This window comes from Plectropomus leopardus, chromosome 5 (assembly GCF_008729295.1).
Source record: "Plectropomus leopardus isolate mb chromosome 5, YSFRI_Pleo_2.0, whole genome shotgun sequence".
NCBI lineage: Eukaryota > Metazoa > Chordata > Actinopteri > Perciformes > Serranidae > Plectropomus > Plectropomus leopardus.
This window is the reverse complement of record NC_056467.1, coordinates 21,285,592-21,308,601: the sequence shown is the minus strand read 5'-3', so window position 1 is coordinate 21,308,601 and position 23,010 is coordinate 21,285,592. Positions and strand designations below refer to the sequence as shown.

The window sequence follows — 23,010 nt, the reverse complement described above, 5'->3', positions numbered from 1 at the left end:
ATTGAAAATGCTGTAGTACATATGCCAGGCCTGTAAGTGGCGCTGTAACGCTGCCACATTGAAATTTGACCAAAAACAGAGAATAAGACAGGGAACAGCTCAAAATAAAATTTGCCCTTTAATGGACTTCAATGGGTAAACAAACATACGAAGAAACGATGCACGCAGAATCACGAATCACAAAGTAACTGGCCAAGGAGACATTGTGTGAAGCAGAATTTGCTGTAAAATGCATGTCATGCTCAGTTAGCTTCAGGAACACAAACACAACGCTGTAATCGACTTTTGTTGTTGTTGTTGTCCTTAGTTGTTGTTGGCTTTGTTGCACATGCAGCTTAAGGGAGAGGTGGAACTATGGCGTCATCGGTTCAGGAAAACTGATGCATATGGGATGTAGACATGCAAACACAAGGCTGATGTCTTCAGATTTCCAGTTCACTAATTGTTTCAGCACTTTGTTTAAAAAATTAGCATATTTGTGCTCCCAAACGCCTATTCCTTGCTGATGAAATGTCCATACATAAAAAACTTTGCCTTGCAGATACACCTAAACTCATCTTCGTATGGACATGGCTATAAAAGCATAAAACTTATACTTATGAAACATTTCAACAATGTGTGTAGGACAACCGAAAAGAAATAAATATAACAAAAATTAATCAAAACCAAATGTACATTTTGACTTGTTGTGTTTGATAGTCACCCTGATCTTGGCGCAACAAACTGTATATATATATATATATAGAGAGAGAGAGAGAGACTATATCAACATATTAGGAAAATGCAGTTGAAACGGTTAGGGCTTGTCTGCCACTCTCATTTGTTTTCATTGTTTCCCAAGCCTCTCCTGAGTACCATGTTTCCAGCAGATCTTTCACTGCTGCAACACAGTCAAATTTAATGATCATAACAACTGATCATTTCAGTCAGCTGTGTTGCAGGACAAGTGGGACTCAAGCAGAGGTTTGGGAAACTACTGATTTAGAGCCTTTCAATTGCATCTAAAATAAAGCTTTATTAGGGTATTAAAAACTCCTCTGCTAATTATTCTCAACTAGACTGGTTATAGATGAGTGGGTTTCTGTTTGCCTTAAATCATAAGATGTGTTTATGTTGCATCTCTCCACCTTACTTATCAAACACGCAAATCAGCCACCACAATGGTGAATATACATTTATGTGATTGTGGCAGTGTTTAACAACGCCAAGAACCTGCATCTGACAGTTGCAATCAGCTTCTATAAGGTCATAATAGTTAAGTATTGTGTTGCATTGTATCAAGTAAATCACAGAGCAGAACAAAGATATCAAAATTAACGTAAGATGTCTGTCTAGGGGAAGCCAGTTGAAGCCTACAACAGCATGTGCTACATTTTTTTCTTCTTTCTATATCCAAATAAGTATAGGCTGATTATTAGGCCCACTCTTACATTAAAAGTTGAAAAGACTCATGCAGAGAAAAAAAAGTATAAATTTCACCTCACCTGTAATATAAAAATGATAATTTTTTTATATACAGAAAAACTGTATTAAACTAATATTTGATGACATGCGTCCTTGTTTGATGAAAAAAAACAGAGAAAATATTCAGGAGTATTAAAATATGGTGAAGGCCCAAAATTATTTTTTCTTTGGTGCCTTTCTCTTTCTCTCCCTCCACCTTATTTAGGTTTGTTGTTTGGGTTTTTTTTGTTGTTGTTTTTCTTTTTAAATCATTTTTAATATGCTCCAAAATATATAAATACCAGTGCAAGCTTTTCATTTACATTAAGGTAGATGTGATGCCAATGCATGGTTTAACTCTCTTAGACATTATGATGCCCACACAGAGGTGGCCAGAGCAGGGTTGGGCACTCTTACAGCTGTTTGTTGGTGGCAAGTCGTTTCTCTCAAGCTGAGGAGTTGGTGTGCAAGCGGAGAGGAGATCCTGAGAACCCTCATTTATAAGAAGGGGGACATTACTTTGGGGGGAATCTTCTCTTTTCACAGCAGCTGGAAAGAAAGACAGGAATCCTACATGGCACAAACCACTTCCTCTGCAATGCATCAGGTAAATTATATTGTAAATGTATTTTTAATTTCAGTAGTACCCTCTTGTATGTATATAACCATTAAATGCTTTTATATATACGCATTATTGTATTGGTACCATCACATGTTTGAAGGATTAAATTGTGTCTTTTAATTCCCATTTTTGTACCATCTGCTTCTAGTTTGAATTTCAGAGGTTTCCAATATGCCCAAGCTATGCTTTTTGCAATAGAGGAGATTAATAACAGTACAGACCTACTGCCTGGCATCTCTCTGGGCTACAGATCTATGATGTCTGTGCTCAATTGCCAGAGGTGTGAGATTTACACTGGCTTGATTAATGGTAATGAGGTGCTACTGTACACCTTCCCAGGAACCATGTGCCAGACCTGCACAAGTGCAGGCCATTGTGGGAGAGACCTCTTCCTCTCCTTGGATGGCTATTGCTACTGTCATAGGACCCTTTCATATCCCATGGTGGGTAATGTGGTAAAAAAAATCACACTATTAAAATATTTGGTAAACTAATTGTTATTTGTAATGCCTTCTAAAATAAAAATGTAGTGTAATGTTATATTTCTTCATTGTATTGGGATATATATATATCATATTTTTTTTTTTTTTTTTATTTTTTTTTTTCTTTTAGATCAGCCACTTTGCAACTTGTGCTTGCCTCAGTGATAAAAACAAAGTACCCATCCTTCCTCAGGACAATACCCAGTGACTACTACCAGAGCAGAGCCTGGCCCAGTTGGTCAAGCATTTTGGCTGGACTTGGGTTGGAGCGATTAGAACAAATGATGATTATGGAAATAATGGCATGGCCACATTCACAGAAACTGCCCAGCAGCTGGGAATCTGTCTTGAATACTCTGTGTCTTTCTTTAGAACAGATCCACCAGACAAAATAAGAAAGATAATTGACATTATCAAGGCTTCCACTTCTAAGGTGATTGTCACTTTCCTTTCCCAATCACATGGATATGATTTGCTAATACACGAGCTGTCTCACCAAACTTGACTGGGTACCAGTGGGTAGGGACTGAGGCCTGGATCTCTGATTCCCAAACTGCAGCCATGGATATAATCATATTCTGGATGGTGCCATAGGCCTGTCCATCCCCAAAGCACATGTCAGTGGCATGAGAGAGTTCATATTGGATGTGAAGCCACTCAATCATCTAGTAATAAACTGTTTACAGAGTTTTGGGAGACATTATTCAGCTGTAAGTTCAAGCAGTCAAAGTCATCAACAGTGAATCAGAGAGAATGTACTGGACATGAAGATCTGACTGGAGTGCAAAACAGCTTCACTGATATGTCGCTCATGCCTATCTTTAACAATGTCTATAAAGGAGTGTATGCTGTGGCCCATGCTCTTCATAGTATTATGCTCAGCTGTAATAAAACATGTAACAACAGGGTGCAGCTAGATCCATATACGGTGAGTTAAACATGAAAGACTTCACTTATAGTTTTCACATTGTTTTAAACTGTTTTGTTTTGATGCATTGAAAGGGATTTTTGATAGATGTTTTGTTGCTGTCTGTCTATCATGTTGTTGTGCTGATAGGCCCACAAATGTTTAAATAATACTTCAATATCAATGCATATCTTCATAGATCTTACAACACATAAAAAAGATTAATTTTAAAACAAAGGAAGGAGATGAAGTTTACTTTAATGAAAATGGAGACCCTGCAGCAAAGTATGAAATAATAAACTGGCAGCCAACAGAAAATGGCATTGTTGACTTTGTCACAGTTGGTCTTTATGATGCATCTTTACCTGCAGACAAACAGCTAAATCTGCAAAATAAGTCTTTAATTTGGGCAAAGAACTCACAACAGGTAGGCCACCGTAATTTTTGATTACAGTCTATTTGAATTGTCATAAATGTGTATATGGTAAGTTATTATTCATTGCTACCACTTTGTGTTCAGTTTTGAACTTACTGACAAAATCTTGTCAAAGTGAATGCCTACATTTTGACCTTGTTCATGTTTTTTCTTGCAGGTGCCTGTGTCAGTTTGCAGTGAGAAGTGTCCTGCAGGAACTCGCAAGGTTCTCCAGAAAGGAAAGCCTGTCTGCTGCTATGACTGTATAAGATGTGCAGAGGGAGAAATAAGCAACATTACAGGTAATGTATAATTAAATGCAAGACTAAACAGAGGTTTTTAAGTTGGCATGGCAATGTTAACAAACTGTTTTGTAATTTGAATTTGAAGTATTGAGGGATTATAAATAAAGGCAAATATAAAATAAAACATATCTTGAACACATTGATACAAATCATAGGTTGAGTCAATAATAATTGATCACGAAAGGGTTAAACTAGTGAATTATTCTGCTTTATACCATATGTTGTGTTTAGGGGTTAGCACTAACCGTAATCCCAACCCCTAACTGCACAGAATTCAAATCATTAATGAGAGAACAATGGAGCTGTCATATGGCTATCTATTTATTAGAAGATCATCATATAGTGTCTGTCCTTTATTCATGGAAAGATCCCATATGGAGACAAAACCAAAGAGAAATGTACTAAGCAAGTCTAATACCTGACTATGAAAGTGATAATTCACACAAATAACAAATAAGGCCTACTGTATTTTCACACCTTACCCTAGTGGTATCCAATCATGCGGTATTGGTCTCACTGCTGAGGTGCTGAGATTTATCTCTCGTTGTCTCTGAAACAGTGATAACGCATTGAGAGTGAACTGAAGTGCATGTGGAACTAGACTGAAAATTGGAATTAGAAAATGAAAACATTTTGACCACAAATCAATAAATAATATCTCTTGGGAGTGTACTCACAATGACGCAATGCAACTATCAGAATAATCAATTTTTCATGTCTGTCTTGAATACATGATGTGACATAGAGACAAAAACAAAGACAAATATACTGAACAAGTCTAACATTTCCTTGCATATTATTTTTCAGATTCTATCACATGTGTGCAATGTCACCCTGAGTTCTGGTCAAATCAGAGAAGAGATGCCTGTGTAAAGAAGGAGGCAGAGTTTCTGTCTTATGAGGAGATAATGGGAGCACTGCTCACTGCTGCATCCTTATTTGGAACATGCATCACTGCTGTTGTGGCCTTCATTTTCTTCAGATACAGGAAAACTCCGATTGTCAGGGCCAACAACTCTGAGAGCTGAGCTTCCTGCTGCTCTTCTCCTTGACTCTGTGTTTCCTGTGTTCTCTGACCTTCATCGGTCGGCCCTCTGAGTGGTCCTGCATGCTGCGACACACAGCTTTCGGCATCACCTTTGTTCTCTGTATCTCATGTGTTCTGGGGAAAACTATAGTGGTGTTAATGGCCTTCAGGGCAACACTTCCAGGTAGTAATGTGATGAAATGGTTTGGGCCTGCACAGCAGAAACTCAGTGTCCTGGGTTTCACTCTAATACAAGTTATCATATGCATCCTCTGGTTGACAATCTCTCCTCCTTTTCCATTCAAGAATTTTAAAGACTCAAGGACAAAATTATCTTAGAGTGCGCTCTGGGCTCAGCTGTAGGCTTTTGGGCTGTACTTGGGTATATAGGACTTCTGGCCATGTTGTGTTTCATACTTGCTTTTCTGGCTCGGAAACTGCCTGATAATTTCAATGAAGCCAAATTTATCACCTTCAGCATGCTGATATTCTGTGCAGTATGGATCACCTTTATCCCAGCGTATGTCAGCTCTCCTGGGAAGTTCAGTGTTGCTGTTGAAATATTTGCTATTCTGGCCTCAAGCTTTGGACTGCTCATTTGTATTTTTATTCCAAAATGTTATATAATATTACTGAAACCTGAGAAAAATACAAAAAAGAATATGATGGGGAAGGGGGCACCAAAATCATTCTGAAAACCGAAAAACGTTATGGTGGGAAAGGCTTTTTAGTGTTAATGTATTTTTCATATAATAAATTGTTAACCAGAGTGCAAGTAGCACTGGCATTGCATTGATTTTTACTTTAGGGTGGTGAAATTTGTTTTAAATATCACAAGTACTCCACTTACCACCAGGCTGTAAAGCATAAGCAACATCTCCAGAGAACGTGCAGTGTGGAGTCTATTCAAAACGTGTAATTTAGAAGATATTTTTTCTCATGTACTTGGCCAACATGTTCTTATATCAAGTCGTCACATATTACCACTTTGCAGTGAACTTCCACATCAACATATGACGCTCTTGAAATCCACTATTGATGTTCTGGGGTGCCACTACCGTGATGTCAACACAAGCACATGGTTAGGATTCGGTGAAAGAGCTGCATGGTAAAAAAAAAAACAAAAACATCATATTTAGACAAACACCACAATCCCACATGAAAGTCCAGGGTTTGTTGGATCCATCCACCACTCTTCCCACATGCCCCATAGGATGTTTCATGTTGCTTATAATACATCATTATTGGCAGTGTATCAGCCTGATGCCATCCAGTGGTATACACAACAGGTTCTGTCTGACCGTCGTTTTAACTGACGGCAGTCGTCCATATGACGTGCTGCTGCAGCAAGTGCACAACACTGTGAATGGTTCTGTCTGGCCATTTTCTCATCATGTGCACACGAAAGGTGGCTTTTGGCATCAGGGTTTTAAATCTTATGCTGCAAGCACAGCAAAAGTGATAGTAAATGATGTTTTTTGGAATGGGAACAGGCTCAGGGAGATCCAATAATAACAATTAAACCTTTTCAGCTGCTTATATTTGAGTTTGTGATCTTATGGTCAAGAATGAATCTCCATGTTCAATTAAATATGTGTGTATATACACACACACAATTTATGCACTTCTACAACATGTATCAAGAAAATGAAAATAAAATTTAAATATTGCATTACATGTATAGTCTTATTTTGTTGTTATGTTTTTTTTTAATTCACAGCCATGAAAAAAACATGCATAGACTCTACTATTTTAACATGACAGCACAAGTCATTCAGGTTATATACATAGTTGATTCAGAATGTGATATTTATTCAGTGTATTAATCCATGTTTCGTGAAATCATAAATCCTTGATATAAACATCATTGAAACACTTCAGGCATCGTTTGTAATTCTCATATATGTGGAACTACATCTTACTGACTTTAAAACCAAGTGATAGTCACTCAGAGAAACTTAGTGATCTAGGCAACTTTCTATCTATTGTTGGCTGATACACAACGGTCCTGTCACGTATGCAGGTGAGTCCCCAACATGTTACATCATTTTTAGGAAGTTCTGCATTTGGATGAGGTAATAAAAGTTAGACTTTTGACAACACATCAAAATAAACAATTCGATACACCTAATTTAGAGAGGCATTGGACTGTGTGATATTTAATTTGGTGTTATTGTTGTTTGTCAGCCAAAGGGACATTTAGTAGTCAGCTGATATGCCTCTTAGGATATCTTTAATTAAAAAAGAAATTGTTGTTTGTGTGTTTGTAGAGATGCTTGTTGGTTAAATGAAAGACTTCAGATCTCCCCAGAGGATATGTCTTTTGGGGGCTGATTTAGTGGGAACACATGTGGTGAAGTGCAGATGCCTCAGGCCTGACCATGACTTACACCTCAGGCTTTTCCCTTTCACAAGTGCTCTAACAAACTTACAAATTCCCTTTAGAGTTCACAGTGTCTCCAGCCTGTCTCCACAGGTGTCCTCTCAGGTTCCACTGGAAACTCTTTCAGAGCTGTTGCATCATGATTCCCTTAAGATCTCTACTGGAGAAATTGAGGGCTTTGATAAGGTTATGCCTTCGAGACCAGCATATGACACTGTTATTGACCATGTTCTTGCCTTTTACCTCAACAAACTTTTATAGTAAATAAAAGGGAAAAAAAGTTTGTTTGGCATTGGGTTTTTTTGTGTGTGAAGTGGAATCAATGAAAGGTTGACAGAAATCATCCAGTTAGTCAGGTCAATTCTTAAAATAGACCATACATTTTAGTTTTGACAGTAACTTCACAATGAATTATAAATGAAATTGTGTGTTATGAAACATTTTACAGTGTTATTGTGATATAATATAACTTGAGAGAAACCTAAAGGAGGGACTTGTACCCAAAACCCTCAGAAAATGAGACCAATTATCTACAAACTAAACTATCTGATTTATTTATCATGAACTGACTCTCACAGACAAGTTAGCAGACAAAACAACAGTAAAACAACATGGTTATACACTCTGTCCTGAAAGAACCAACCGTGTGTCAAAACTTTGGTCCAGTTTGGACTAATTTCCTCCTCTGAAACGTTTTGCTAAATTCAGGCTCTGATCAGCTCTGAGTGTTTTTATCAAACAAACTGATTTGTTAGGCTCATTTAAACACAAGTCACATCTTGATGAAACAGCCCTCTAAGGGTTAATCCACATATTTGACATATCGATCTCCTCAGTAACATCTCATGGTGCTCACAGTTCACACTGTGAACACTTCAACAACATCACTGAATGTTTTTGTTGTTGCAAGTGTTTTTCAAGCAGTACTTTTCTGTGTTTTATCAGATCTGCCAATAACTCATCACTTCAAGACTGACACACAGGTGCCTCTGATTAGCAGGTCAGACCTCCATCAGCTCCTGTATGTTTCTGTGGTATTACTGCAACCACAACAAATTCTACTATTACTACAACTACTACTACTACTACTACTACTACTACTACTACTACTACTACAACTACTTCAACTACATCTTCTACTACCACCACTACTACTACTAGCAAACTGGTAGTAGTAGTTCTGATACTATGACTTCTACTACCACTGCTATTACTACTGCTGGTACTAATACAACAACTTATACTACTACAGCTGCCACTACTATATTAGTACTACTACAACACCTCCAACTACTACTATTTCTACTACAACTACTGCTACCACTATTACTACTACTACTACTTCTACCACTACTACTGTTACTACTACCATTACTGCTACTACTAGTAGTACTAGAACTACTATTACTACTACTAATACCACTACTTCTACTTCTACCACTACTACCAGTACTGAAACTGATACTACTGCTACTATCACTACTCCTAGTATTAATATAAGTACTACTACTTATTCTGCTACCACTACTAGAACAAAAAACTACTACTGCTACTTCTACTACTTCTATTTCTACTTCAACTACTGCTACTACTATTAGTACTAGAAGAAGTTAACATCAACTTCTACCTTTGACACTCTTTGACACACTTTACCCACAGCTTCTTCAGTTTAAAGCAGTTCAGCTCTAATTTCTGCCAGTTTTTTTCTAACAATTTGTAATATATTACTGCATTTTCAGCAATATATATTTCTACAGTTTCTGCCATGGTTTTAAACTGATTTCAGCTCTAAGCATCCACATGCATTTTCTAGTTGTATTTAATGCTCTGTGAGTCATTACTGTCACACCAGGTCTTGTTTAAAACTGTAAAAGCCAATGAAGCAAACAGGGTTGAATTGATTAACATTGCCCTTTTAACATTATAGTCAGCTATAACTTACATTAGGCTAATACTGCAGTGAAATATAAACTGAATTCAGAGCTTCCGCATGTGGTGGATAGGCTTACTGACTCAACATCATGGCGCAGCACAGAGCCATGAAGAAAACAGTGGATGCAGCCATACTTGGGATTGTGACAAAACAGTGAGGTTATGGTAGAGGTTTGTGGACTGTTTCTTTTGCTTTTTCATAAACCAAGCAATCAAAATATGTGAAAGCTACAACTTTTACTAACTTATAGTTTAGTTTTCTATAGTAGGCAACAGGACTTGCTTGAGTTTCATTAAGACTTTTCACCTCTCATCTAAAAGCATTGTAAATTGGTGATAAATGGTATCATAGGCTACCTCCTCTGGTGGCTTAGGAGGTGGACCACAACACTTATCATCCACGTTCAGAACAGACCAGAGTTCCCCTTCCCAGACAGCTTAATAACCATTCACACATGGACCCACTTAACCATAACGATGCTTCATGCTGTCCAGGTGGGTCAACGACTCACATGTGATCCTAACATCTCTGAACACAGGGTTTAAAGCCTTTGACTCCCCACCAGTCAGAACTGAAGAAGAGGTAAAATGTCCTCAAGAAACTCAAGCAATCCCAGTTGAACCCAGGGTTACCACGACCTGGATTATTCAGAATCTTCACCAACATGCAGCTACTACACTCTCCTGTGAGGACTGCGCACAGGATCTCTAAACACAGTGATTTTCTCCCATTCAGCCACAAGTGTATTAGTAGTTTTGGCACGGATGTTGGACGATACAGCCTAGCTTAAAATCTGTATTCAGGTTTAACCTTAAGCTGGCCAGGTCATGTTGTTCTACACCCTTTTCCCAATATCATGGAGCTGGGCTTATGCAAGACAACATTGTCAAGTTCAAAGAGGGAGGGTCCTTCACAAAACTAGTACAAAAAAGTTGGAAGTATATTGTTATCTAAAAGAGAGACTCCAAATCAGGGGCACTAGTAGCTTGTGGGGTATTGATTTGAAAAAAAAAATATTCAGATGTTTGTGTTAGGTGGGAATTCAGAATGTACAAAGATTTTCAATGGTATGATTTAGTACTTGTATTAACATGTACATTAGCCACCCTCTGGTTACAACAGTTACAATTATCATTTATGGTTGAAAACTCCAGCTTCTGCCACCAAGAGCGGTAGAAGTAATAATTTTAGGTTGACCAAACTCTAAAAAAATGAAATGAAATAAAATAAATAAATAAAATCTAATTGTTTACCTTGTGACCTTGTTTTGTTGCCACACTGTGTTTACTACAAGTACACAGGGACACACTTAGTCACAGAAAAGTCTTTGCCTTGTAAACTATGGACTATCCCAATAGCAGAGGCAATGTTGCCATCTCCTGGTATTACTATGTAATTGCTGAAAGGCAGGACTTAAATTGGAGATCATGATTTTACTATTTATAGCAATGCTTCTTCTTCTTCTTCTTCTTCTTCTTCTTCTTCTTCTTCTTCTTCTTCTTCCGCCTGTTCTTCTTAGTAGGAGCAGTAGTAGTAGTAGTAATAAGCAGTTTATAAAGTGTCCTTGAACACATAATAAAAGTGTCAATATATGAAAAAAAGCATAAAAATAATAAGACACAAATATAAATATGGATATCAATTTATACATAAATACAAACTAATAGATGAAAGTATAAAGGTTTCATTTCATCAATATATCTGATCATTTGCAAGAAACAAACAACAAAGGGCAATTAAAATTAAAGGAAAGGACAGCTGAATGACTAGTCTTATTTCTCAAGGTCTGACCAATAGTCACTTTGCTGGGCCTTTACCCAATTGCTATGGCGACGGCAGCATATGTAGATGCAGCCAGTAGCTCCACAAATCATTGCTACTTTTTCGCTATATTTTTCTATTTTCTTGATACCAAGTGTGGTGCTTGGACTGAATGCAGCAGACCACGAGAGGGTCCCCACTGACAACATACACCAACAAGCCAGTCAGACCACAGAGGAGAAATGAAACTGAAAGAACCGGACAAAAAGAGGGAGAAGAATTGGTACCACCAGTCGGTGTGATTTTGGCTCGCTCAGCAGCAGGGGATCTGGGACTGCTCTGCGCACATCTCCATGGAGTCATGATTAACCCCTAATATCCCGGATCAAGCTGTTGCACTGGATGGGCAGACATTGTTAGGAGGCATAACGACTCTGATGTAAGTTCAAAAAATGCACTGCAGAAATTGAACGATGCCATCAGCAGCAACAACACCAGGCAATTGGATGGAATCTTCATAGCAGCTGCTCATTCTAATCGACTCAACTTTCAACTAAAAGATGTAGCAGGATCAAGAACCAATGACATTTAATTTTTGTTCAAAAAATGACCAATAAATCTACCTTAACTTGCATTACCTTACCTTGCCTTAAGTTGAAAAGTATAAATTCAAAGACAACAGCTGGGAAAAACCAAAGAATATGAAGAAGTGTGTACAGTATTATGTACAAAATGTATAGCGCCGACAAAGTTATGCATGGTTTCACTGTTCGACATGCAACCTATTTGGTGCTTGCTAACATGTTTGGTGTGTGATTTAATAGGTCAACCAGAAATATCAACTGGCTACCTTCAGTGGCAGAGTTGGACATATTTCAGTCAATGAAGAGAATCTCCCACAATGCTTGTATACTTGGACAATGAAAATAGCCTAATTGAGCTATAACCATAGCTGGAATTAACTGTGCATGTAAACGTAATGCCTGACCGACTGACTGACTCACTCGCTCACTCCGTTTTGCTGTGGCTCAGCAAAAAATCATCCAGACATTGCCATGGTTGTATGCTGACACTTGGTGGACATGACCATCTCCTGTGTCCGGGCTTGGCTCTCAACCCTTCACCTTAACTCTGCAGCCCCAGGCTAACCTCCAGAATGTTCCCATCCCCAGGCCTGGCCCCAGGTCCCCGAGCCCTTACCTAATGCCACTCACCCACAGGCAAGCCAAACTCTAGGCTGCCCACACAAAACCAATTGCAAAATTGCTGCTGTCCTCTGATAACCAATTATTAAAGTAGAGAAATTATATATGTCGTACAGTCTACGTGGGATCTAAATTGCGGACTGATGATCATCCAGACCCTATGCGGTCAGCCCATTCACTGTAAACTCCATTAAAATTACATATTATCTTAGAGTTACAACTCAGAGTTACAACTGAATTCTGTGAGTGACGATTGTAAATCAGGCCAAGAAACATCAAAACTTTAATAAAGCATCAAGATTGCTGCCCTGCAAAATTAGAATGTTGACCCCTTTATAACCCAATGAACTGCTACCTAAATATTTTTCTCTAATCTCTCATAATGAGTGAACTATCTGAAGAAACTCTGGGGAAAACCATTTGTGTTTTCGATAAGCACCATGTGATGGAGAATTATAGCATTAGGATTAGGCTCTGACATGCTATTTGTCTCATTAAAAGATCCTAAAGATTTTGCTTTTTTCCAATATCAAAGTAGTTAGCATAGCTGATACTGAATAGTGAGTCTGCTGTAGTCTTGTTAATTAATGTAAGCAGCTTGTTTTGAAAGAGCTGAGTTCACCATCCATTAAACATCAAAATTAATTAATTTCCAACATAACACCTGGTGAGCTCCTGTTTCACAGCCTCAGGCCCAGATGTCATCAGTCTTGTCGAAAACACTTGCTTGTCTTTGCTTGCCCAGCTATCCCCTTGTTCTCCCTAAACCCCCTGGGTAAAAGGTAAATTGGCAGGTTTAGGATGATGCCATAATGCCACTTCCCCTCCAGAATATGCACAATAACAACCTTAAGTGTTCCCCAATCGGTGTGTGTTATGCTTCAGTGCATGTTATTATTGAACAAGTTCACACACAACTGTCAAACTGTACAAGTTCACAAACAAGCATAGACATAGACACATATGTGTCATGCTACCTTTCCATATGAACATCCCAAAACTTTAATCAGGTCTTTTCTTATTTTTATTTGTAGCATTTCCCATAAAAAGGTTTGACAAAATTAGGCCTAGATTAGTAGCATAAGGCTGTAGAGGCAAAAAGGTTTGACAGTAATACTGACTATGCTCACACGGGCAAAATATCCGAATTGTTGCCTTTATTCCAAGAAATATAATATTCTTATTTAACTGTTTACACGGCTAATGAAAATGAATATTCCACTAAAATTCCAGTTGACATGCTGTTGTACATACTTCAATTCATGTGCCCTAAAATGTCATATATCACATCAAAATATGGAAAAGTGGAACGGCTGTCACTTGGGCCAAGATTTTTTCAAAGCTTTCCACCAGTAATAGACTTATTGAATAATGTAAACATGGCGTCTGTCTTTCATCTTTCAAACACCTTCTTGAAAACGTTAGTGGTTTGATATATGTTTTGTTAACATCCAAGTCTTTTCTAATGTTTAAAAGTATATGTTTGCCTTCTTATGACCATTAATGTGGGCTTTTGGGAATGCATCTCTACCACAACCTTAAAACTGTTGACAAGTTGATTTGTGTATAATGCATCCATGATGACGCAAAGAGCTGACCTGATCCCACATTTCCTGCTACATTTAGAAATAAGGTCTAATTTGGAATATCCAGAATATGCTATTTACATGATCTATTTTAAATCCATATATTTTTTTATGTCTCTGAATAATATTGGAATATTAGTGTGCATTTAAATATACTCAGTAAGACCTCAGTTCAGCATTTTGTAAAACTTGTAAAACAGCTGTGGCAGTCCTACACCTGCATGGGAAATTATCATAACACTCACTCTGAAAACTATACCAAATGTTCTTGGTGGAGATTATTTTTATTATGGCCTATTTTGTCCTGACACACTTTAAGGAACCAAGCAGGTACTTAAGCTTTGAACTGTGCAGCTTCATGACAAAAGAATATGTGGGCCATCCTTTACTGTCTATATTTCACCATCAACACACAGTGTATGGAATCTTGTCCATCAAACTTGAACAGAATTGACTTATTTCAAAAATAAACCTGAGATATTTTAATCCACAAAAAGTATTGTATTGAAATGACTCCTGATTCTGTCTTTGAACCCCTTGATTTGTCTGTATGATTTGCATTTCTTTTTCTTATTCCTGCCGACTCTCATCTGTCTTCTGACAGACTGTCTTCACTTTCTCCCCATTCATTGTCTCACCCCTGCTAAATACCATAATATGGTATTCAGCAGGGGTGTTGAGTTCAAACATATTATGTTTGAACTCATGTGATATGATATGTTTGTTGAGTTCAAACATATTATGTTGACTGTTTTTATCACTGTTAAACTGCTATTCTCACTGTTCTATCTATGTGACTGTCTTTCTTCCTGTTTTTCATTTTTCTGTCTGTCTTTCTGTCTATTGCCAGACTGCACATTCAAGGGCATAATAGAATACAGGGAAGCATCCAATACTCAGGGGTTTCAATTATCTTGAATTGCCCTGTGAGGACAACTCTGATACAATTGCAGTTTCCTTATTGTTCAATTCTAATCAGCTTGTTGTCAGAAACCACGAGGCCGACCCCTTTCCTCTGAGAGCATAGAATCCCTTGAGTCTAAGATCTTGTTAAAGGCTAACTTAAAAGAAAAAGAAACAACTGTATCATAAAGCTCAGCACTCTGTCTTAGGGCAACACTGTCCTTCCTCTTCTGAGAGTCACACAGGGACATATTAGGTGAATACGGACACATATGTGACCCGAGGCAGCACAACAAAGAGCATGTAAATTCTCTTTGCTACACACTCTGTGCTGCTTTGTTTTGTAGCCTGCAGGGTTTGTCCTGATAATGATATGCACAACAACCTAATGACTCATTGATTTCACTACATGAAACCTGTTTAACCCCATCCAAGAAGTTTGGATGCAAGACTGAGAAATACACAGAAATAAGGACAGTAGTCTATAAAAGCACTTAAACATTAAGTAAAAAAAAAAAAAAAAAAAAAGAAATTATTGTTTCCATGAAACAAATAATGTTACCACTTAAAGGTTGCACTATATTTCAGTTAATACTCTAGTGTAATACACTTACATTATTTGTGTGCACCATATGTAAACATTTTCTGTACCTCTTTCACTTTATCACAGTGAACAATACATATAAGGTTCTGATACAACCATGAAGATCTACTGCCTGCCACTTCAAATCACTGAAGGATGAGTTGAGGCCTATTCAGGCATGACATGGTGACATGACACAGCTCACGTCTTTCTCCATTATGGTCAGTGCTTTTTTCCAGTTCTTTGTTATTGTTGTTACTGTGAAACAGGAGGGTTATTTTTCCATTGATCACAGGCCCGGGGGAAATTAGGTCAAATTGACAGTTGTGTTATGTGGCAGGTAGCATATATAAGATACAGGGCATCATCTCCCATTTGACGCTCAGGACTGGATAGCTTGTCAGTGCATTGCTATTGCAATGAAGATGCAGAACCCGGGAGACATTAAATGAACATTACCTTGTAATATAGGTTTAGGTTAATCATATAATTTTTTTTTCTAGCAAATTGTTTACGTTACCAGTGACTTTTGTATCCAAATTTACTAGAACTATTGCAGTACTAAACTGTGTTATCTCAATTGGGTCATAATGTGTTATTTTCTCTGTCTTAGCGCTTGCTTTTTACCAACAACTGACAATTTTTTTGGTGCTTTGTCAGTTTACAGTTTGCTTACTTGGCTCATTCTTCACTGTTTCTTTGGGTTATCCAAACAAATATTACTTGAACTAGTGTAAACATGTATTAGCTATCAAGGGTCTTAAAATAGAATAAGGATGAGTCATTTTTGGATGAGATCAGCAGAGTCCAATCTGTCTTTGAAAAGGACTGGGCTTGTGTTTTTGAGTCTCCTATGGTGTGTGATTTGTCCCATCAAGACCCACCAAGAAGAGAGCCAACAATGCACAATAATACCAGGGTCTAAGTCCCTGCCTGTTCTTGAGAAAAAGGGGGACATCATCTTGGGGGGACTCTTCTCCCTTCATGACATGGTGCTGGAGCCCAGTGTCTCCTTCAGCTCGACACCTCCTCCTGCACAGTGCACTAGGTAACTTTATTATCTCTGCTGACATGGCTACATATGGCACAAATCAAAGTTCTTTCTTTTTAACAAGGTTTCGCACTCATGATTGCATTGAAAACTGCAAATGCTTCAAACTGTGCTTCAAGACATGTTCTCTTCCTACAGATTTAACTTCCGGACATTTCGTTGGATGCAAACGATGATCTTTGCCATTGAGGAAATCAACAGAGATGGCAAACTACTTCCCAACATCACGCTGGGCTACAAGATCTATGATTCATGTAGTACACCCCATCAAGCTCTGAGGGGCGCCATGGAGTTAGTGGGGAGTGAGAAGGATTCAGGGGTTGAAGGACAAACACAGAGTAAAGGCACCTGTTATGGGACTGTACCAGTAGTGATAGGAGATGGAGGCTCTACTCAGTCTCTCGTAGTGGCCCATTTTCTGGGAGTCTTTCATGTGCCACAGGTAATCAGTCATAGCTACTCAACAACTGTGTACCACACCATAGTGGCTTTATCCTTTGGGTACTGGAAGTTAAGGCCAACCAAATGATTAAAGACACATTTAATGCTGGACAATGTACATCATAAAATGAAATTACAAAGTGTGTTTTCTTCCCCGCAGGTAAGTTATTTCTCCAGCTGTGCCTGTCTCAGCGATAAAAAGGAGTTTCCTGCATTTTTAAGGACCATGCCCAGTGACTTCTTCCAGGTTAGAGGCAGCAGATACTGAATCAGATTACTCCCAATGTGCCATTACCTCTAGACATAAAAAATGTCCACATTTTAATTTCTGAAACAACAGAAATAACTCTTTCTCTCTCTGTCCTTAGGTAGATGCATTAGTTCAACTTGTCAAGCATTTTGGCTGGACTTGGGTGGGTGTGATAGCAGGGGATGATGCATACGGTCATGGTGGGGCAAACATCTTTGCCAATGAGGTGGGTGACACACAAATTGAGATTATGAATTTAATAAGAATAAACTGACAATTTGTAATTTTTAATGTGTAACTTATTGAACACGCCATAAACATAATTTGAAGTAAGTTGTCATGTATTCCCCTGTTGCTCTTTTAGGTGAGAAAGTTAGGTGCTTGCATTGCCCTTCATGAGATCATCCCTAAGAACCGAGCACAGACCGCCATTTCATCTATCATTTCCAAGATCCACTCCTCTGGAGCTCGGGTGATTCTAGTGTTTGCTGTGGAACAAGATGCATCAGCACTGTTTGATGAAGCTCTCAGGCATGACACTTAAGTTTGGAATTTTCCACAACACTGTAGTATTTTTAAATTTTTTTTAAAGATTATTTTTTGGGCTTTTATTGCCTTTAATTGATAGGACAGTGTGAGCGTGAAAGGGGTAGAGAGAGAGGGGGAGACATGCAGCAAAGGGCTGAGGCTGGTCTCGAACCAGCAGCCACTGCAGTGAGGACACAGCTTCTGCACATGGGGTGCCACTCTATTCACTGACCCACCAGGCGCCCCAACACTATAGTATTTTAATTAGGGCCGTCAATCGACTAAAATATTTAATCACGATTGATCGCTTGATTGTCCATAGTTAACTCGCGATTAATCGTAAATTAATGACACATTTTTAGTCTGTTTTAAATGTACCTTGAAGATTTTTTTTTGTGCACTTATCAATATGGGAGTGGATAAATATGCTTACCTTATGCAAATGTACATATATTATTATTGCAACAATCCAGAAAAATTACTCTCTAGAATATTCCCTAGAATAACCTCAAAGGTACTGAATGCTTAAAAAATATGCTGAAAGAGAAACTCCAGCATTTCTGTATGGAAACTGTAATGGCCAGTTGGAGACTTTGTGCGATGCAGGGCACATACTCTGATACTCAACTGGGGCCTCCTGGCCATTGCAAACATGTTGCGTGCACTATCAGTGTGCTGACTTTATGTTCAGTGTCCCATTGTCTGGCTACCTGCATAAACTATCCAACATGGTCTGCCTGTGGTGAGGGGGAAGACGGCTCTGTGTATCAGCTGTGGGCTTGGCCAGCAAGTGGTATTTGAGACTCAATGTACTCCGGTGGTAACTCACTTCACATCGACAGTAAATGCAAATAACTTTGGTCTTGAAGAGAGAACCATCTGAAAGGGCTTTGAAGCAGAACTTACCATTTAAAAAAAAAAAAAAATCAATTTCTGTGCATGGAGGTTTGTTTCTGCTTACTATCCACAGCATCGATGCATCGCTGATGAAAACCCACTATGTATTGTTGGTTTTTGTTGATACTGGTGTATTGGGTTTGAATTTAAGAAAATGTCATCTTCATATATCTTTAATTTAGACAGGGGCTCACTGGGATACAGTGGCTGGCAAGTGAAGCTTGGAGCACAGCTGCTGTCCTCTCCACCCCCAAAAAGCATCACCACATCCTCCAGGGTTCTATGGGATTTGCCATTCGGCGAGCACACATCCCTGGATTGCAAGACTTTCTGCTTCGCTTGCATCCTTCGAGCACTGATGCCCTTGCAGATCCCTTCCTGATACCATTCTGGGAAGAAGTGTTTCAGTGCAGCCTGGGTGTGCAGAATGAAGGTCAAGAACATAATGGTGGAGGTAAACCTCCATGCTCTGGGGCTGAAGAGCTGGGGAGTGTGAAGAACATCTATTCAGATGTGTCACAGCTGAGGATTTCCTACAATGTCTATAAGGCTGTGTATGCCATTGCCCATGCACTCGAGGCTATGAGAAGCTGTGTGAAAGGAAAAGGGCCATTTCATCTGCAGACCTGTCCAGATGTAGACAGTATACAGCCATGGCAGGTACAACTCCATATTTCCATTAATTCAGATAAAAGTTAGTGATGCAAGAATATTATTGATAGAATTTATACTACAAGATATGCACTTTCTTCCCTTAGCTGCTTCATTACATAAAACAGGTGGAATATTTGAACTCATTTGGTGATGAAACCAAGTTTGATGAAAATGGCGACCCTACAGCCATGTATGACCTAGTAAACTGGCAACTAAATCCAAACGGAGATATGGAGTTTGTCACAATTGGAAAATTCGATGAGACTACTAAAGTTGGAAAGCAAAAACTCCAGATACAGGAAGGTGTCATTGTATGGAACGGCAACCAAACACAAGTATGGATCTGTATATAATAAAATAGTGTTTTGTGAAATGCATTTTCTGAAAGAAGTTTTTCATTATGTGACATGTTTTGTGACCAGTGTAGTATGCATTTCCTCTTTTGCTTAGATTCCCTTGTCAGTGTGCAGCAGCATTTGTCCCCCAGGTACCAGGAAGGCAATCAGACCTAACTTCCCTATCTGCTGCCATGATTGTGTGGTTTGCGCAGCGGGAGAGATTAGCAATCAGACTGGTGAGGAGGAAAGGCTACTTTCTTACATTATGTTTGATCATCTGACCCACAGTCGCAGTGGTAATGCCACAGTATAGCAGCTAACACCTTCTTGTCTTTCCGTTAGATGCCATAGAGTGTGTGCGCTGTCTGACAGACTTCTGGTCTAATGATGAGAGGACAGCCTGTATCCCAAAACAGGTGGAATTCCTCTCCTTTAGCGACACCATGGGCATCACCTTGACGGCTATTTCTCTCATTGGCTCTTTCTGCACCTGTGTTGTGGCCTTCATATTCTCCTATCACAGAACCACTCCGATTGTCAAGTCCAATAACTCTGAGCTGAGCTTCCTGCTGCTCTTTTCCTTAACTTTGTGTTTCCTGTGTTCTCTGACGTTCATTGGCCGGCCCTCAGAGTGGTCCTGCATGCTGCGACACACAGCATTTGGAATCACATTTGTCCTCTGCATCTCTTGTATCCTAGGGAAAACTATAGTTGTGTTAATGGCCTTTAAGGCTACACTTCCAGGCAGTAATGTGATGAAATGGTTTGGACCTGCACAGCAAAAGGCAATCATTACCTTGTGTACACTGGTCCAGGTAAGGACTGCAGACTGTTTATTTGCTTTTAATTGTTAGGGGAGCATTTGTTCAAATGTTTGAATAAGACATATTTCTTTTAATGCAGGTAATCATCTGCATAGTGTGGCTGGTTGTCGCTCCCCCCAGCCCACGCCGATTGTTCCCACGTGAGAGCTTTATTGTCATTCTGTTGTGTGACGAAGGTTCACCCGTAGCATTCGCTCTTGTCCTGGGCTACATTGGCTTGCTGGCCTGCCTCTGCCTTCTCTTGGCCTTCCTGGCAAGGAAACTGCCAGACAACTTCAATGAGGCCTGGCTCATCACATTCAGCATGCTCATTTTTTGTGCAGTGTGGATAGCCTTTGTGCCTGCCTACATTAGTTCTCCAGGGAAGTACTCCACAGCCACAGAGGTGTTTGCTATATTGGCTTCCAGTTATGGACTGCTGGGCTGTATCTTTGCACCAAAGTGCTACATTATCCTACTAAGGCCAGAAAAGAACACATGGAAACACCTGATGTCGAAAGCTGCCACAGGAAAATTTTAGATCATTTTTATTGCAATGCAGATTTATGGCACTTCTTTTACACACACACACACACATATATAGATTTATATGTGTGTGTGTGTGTGTGTGTGTGTGTGTGTGTGTAAATGATATAATTTCATGTTAAAATATGTGATTTAGGGGGTGATTACTGAGTGGTTGCAGAGACAGTTCATAGGCCTCCTGTCCTGTACTGTATGAACAGTAACATTCTACCGCTAGATGGTGGTAGTGTGCTATTAATGCTGCCTTCTGTCATCGGGAAATGCACAACTACACACCGTAATCCTAACCAAGAACCTTCTCTAATGTCCTTACAATTTACCTTTATATCAGATCACTTTCCTTTTCTCATCTTTGCTTTAGTTAAAATCTTTTTTTTAACTTTATTTCTGGTGAGTGGTGCAGAAATAAAAATGGGCAGTATAATTACAGTAACAATACAAAAACAGTCCATAACCATAAAAAGCGATGATATCCTATATGCAGTGACTTATGCGGAAGGATTAGCTTTCACTTCTTCTCACTCCTTTATGAATATGTGAAGTGAGTCATTTTGTATTTGGTCAATATACCTTTGTTTTTTGTCTGTCTGTTTTTGTATAATATTTTCTTTATTTTCTTTTTTACATGTTCAAAATAAATTAAAAAAAAAAAAAATCAAACCAAACCAAACCCCCTATAGGCTTTTTTGTCTGTAATAAGAAAAAAATCAGTCAAACACTTTACAAAAACACAATACTGTTCTCAAATCAAATGTTTTTTTGTTGTTTTTTTTTCCAGCTATATGACACCTCTTTGAAGCTCTCAATAGTAATGTGAAGGACAGTTCATTGCTAGCACTGAATTGAATTTGGCAGCAGTGTCCATGCTGATTTGACCTGAGATAGAATGATGAGGCCCAGGGTCTCTGAGGTATGCTCTGTGGAAATCCCAGCTGTCATTGGTTAATTAAACCCTCATACTCCAGAGGCCTTTACATATAAACATCACGCCTGGCTGTTCCCTACAATAACAAACTAAAATGTCAGACATTTTTCCAGCTCTCCACATCTGCTCTCAGGCTAACATTGATTATCCACCGCTGATTGATCTGTTGTTCCTCCCAAGGCAGAAGAATAAATTGGAGGATGGAGAGACATTGGGTCGCTGACGTCCATCAGGGACAGACAGGAGGGAAAGATGTAGGGAGGGGCAGATGGAAAGCTTTATTGACACTGTATTACTCGATTTACATTTATTTCCAACCTTCATTCTTCTTCGTCTTTGCATTTTTAACTCTCGTCCTTCCTCTCCTCATCATAATAAATTTCAATGACTAAAGGACAGCCGATTGATTTCTTCTCATAGTGCACAGGCTGTCTTTGTTTCATTTCAAAGAGTAATCCTTCAGATCCACGCACTATTTGCCTGATTTAATTAAGGAAACCAGAATAGATCATCCCCTATCGAGTGTTAGATCATTTGAATGAGGAGATACTGTGTGACAATTTCTTCAATAAAATGAATGTGCATTCAAATTACAGGCACACAGACTTAAAATGAAATGTGCACGGCTGTGAAAAAATATATTAAAACGTGAGTGAGTGTGGAGAATACGTACAGAATTCTCAGAAATTCATTCCTGGAAATTTTGATAAAAAATAATTGAGGTAGGTGATAACATGGGTTTGATGAAAGCATAGATGTAAACACAGGAGAGAAACTAACTGTGAAATGTAATGAGGACATGACTTGTCATCAGTGAGTTTTTTTCACTTGACAAATGCTGACCAGATGTTTGGATACATGGGGGTTTACCTCATCAAAGACAGAGATTAGATAAGTAATACGCTGCGTCATGAACATGAAGTTGTGATACGATATCTTGGGGTGAAGAGAAGTGTCACTTAAGTTAATATTCAGTTTGGGGGAAGCTGTTTGTAGAGTGGTTCAGCAAATATTCTATTAAC

At 38.8% G+C, this 23,010-nt stretch overlaps 1 protein-coding gene and 1 pseudogene across 1 annotated transcript; both read left to right on the top strand.

Moving 5' to 3' along the window:
• The first annotated feature begins 2,017 nt into the window (after positions 1–2,017).
• LOC121943440 lies at positions 2,018–5,896 on the top strand (annotated as a pseudogene).
• Positions 5,897–16,448: 10,552 nt separating this feature from the next.
• Positions 16,449–21,058, top strand: LOC121943063 (extracellular calcium-sensing receptor-like). The gene is made up of 10 exons (XM_042486440.1): positions 16,449–16,603; positions 16,745–17,048; positions 17,208–17,294; positions 17,416–17,523; positions 17,662–17,828; positions 18,905–19,382; positions 19,481–19,711; positions 19,827–19,950; positions 20,057–20,529; positions 20,618–21,058. The coding sequence occupies exons 1-10, from the start codon at positions 16,545–16,547 to the stop codon at positions 21,056–21,058; spliced, it is 2,472 nt and encodes an 823-aa protein (XP_042342374.1). The 5' UTR covers positions 16,449–16,544.
• The last annotated feature ends 1,952 nt before the right edge of the window (positions 21,059–23,010 follow it).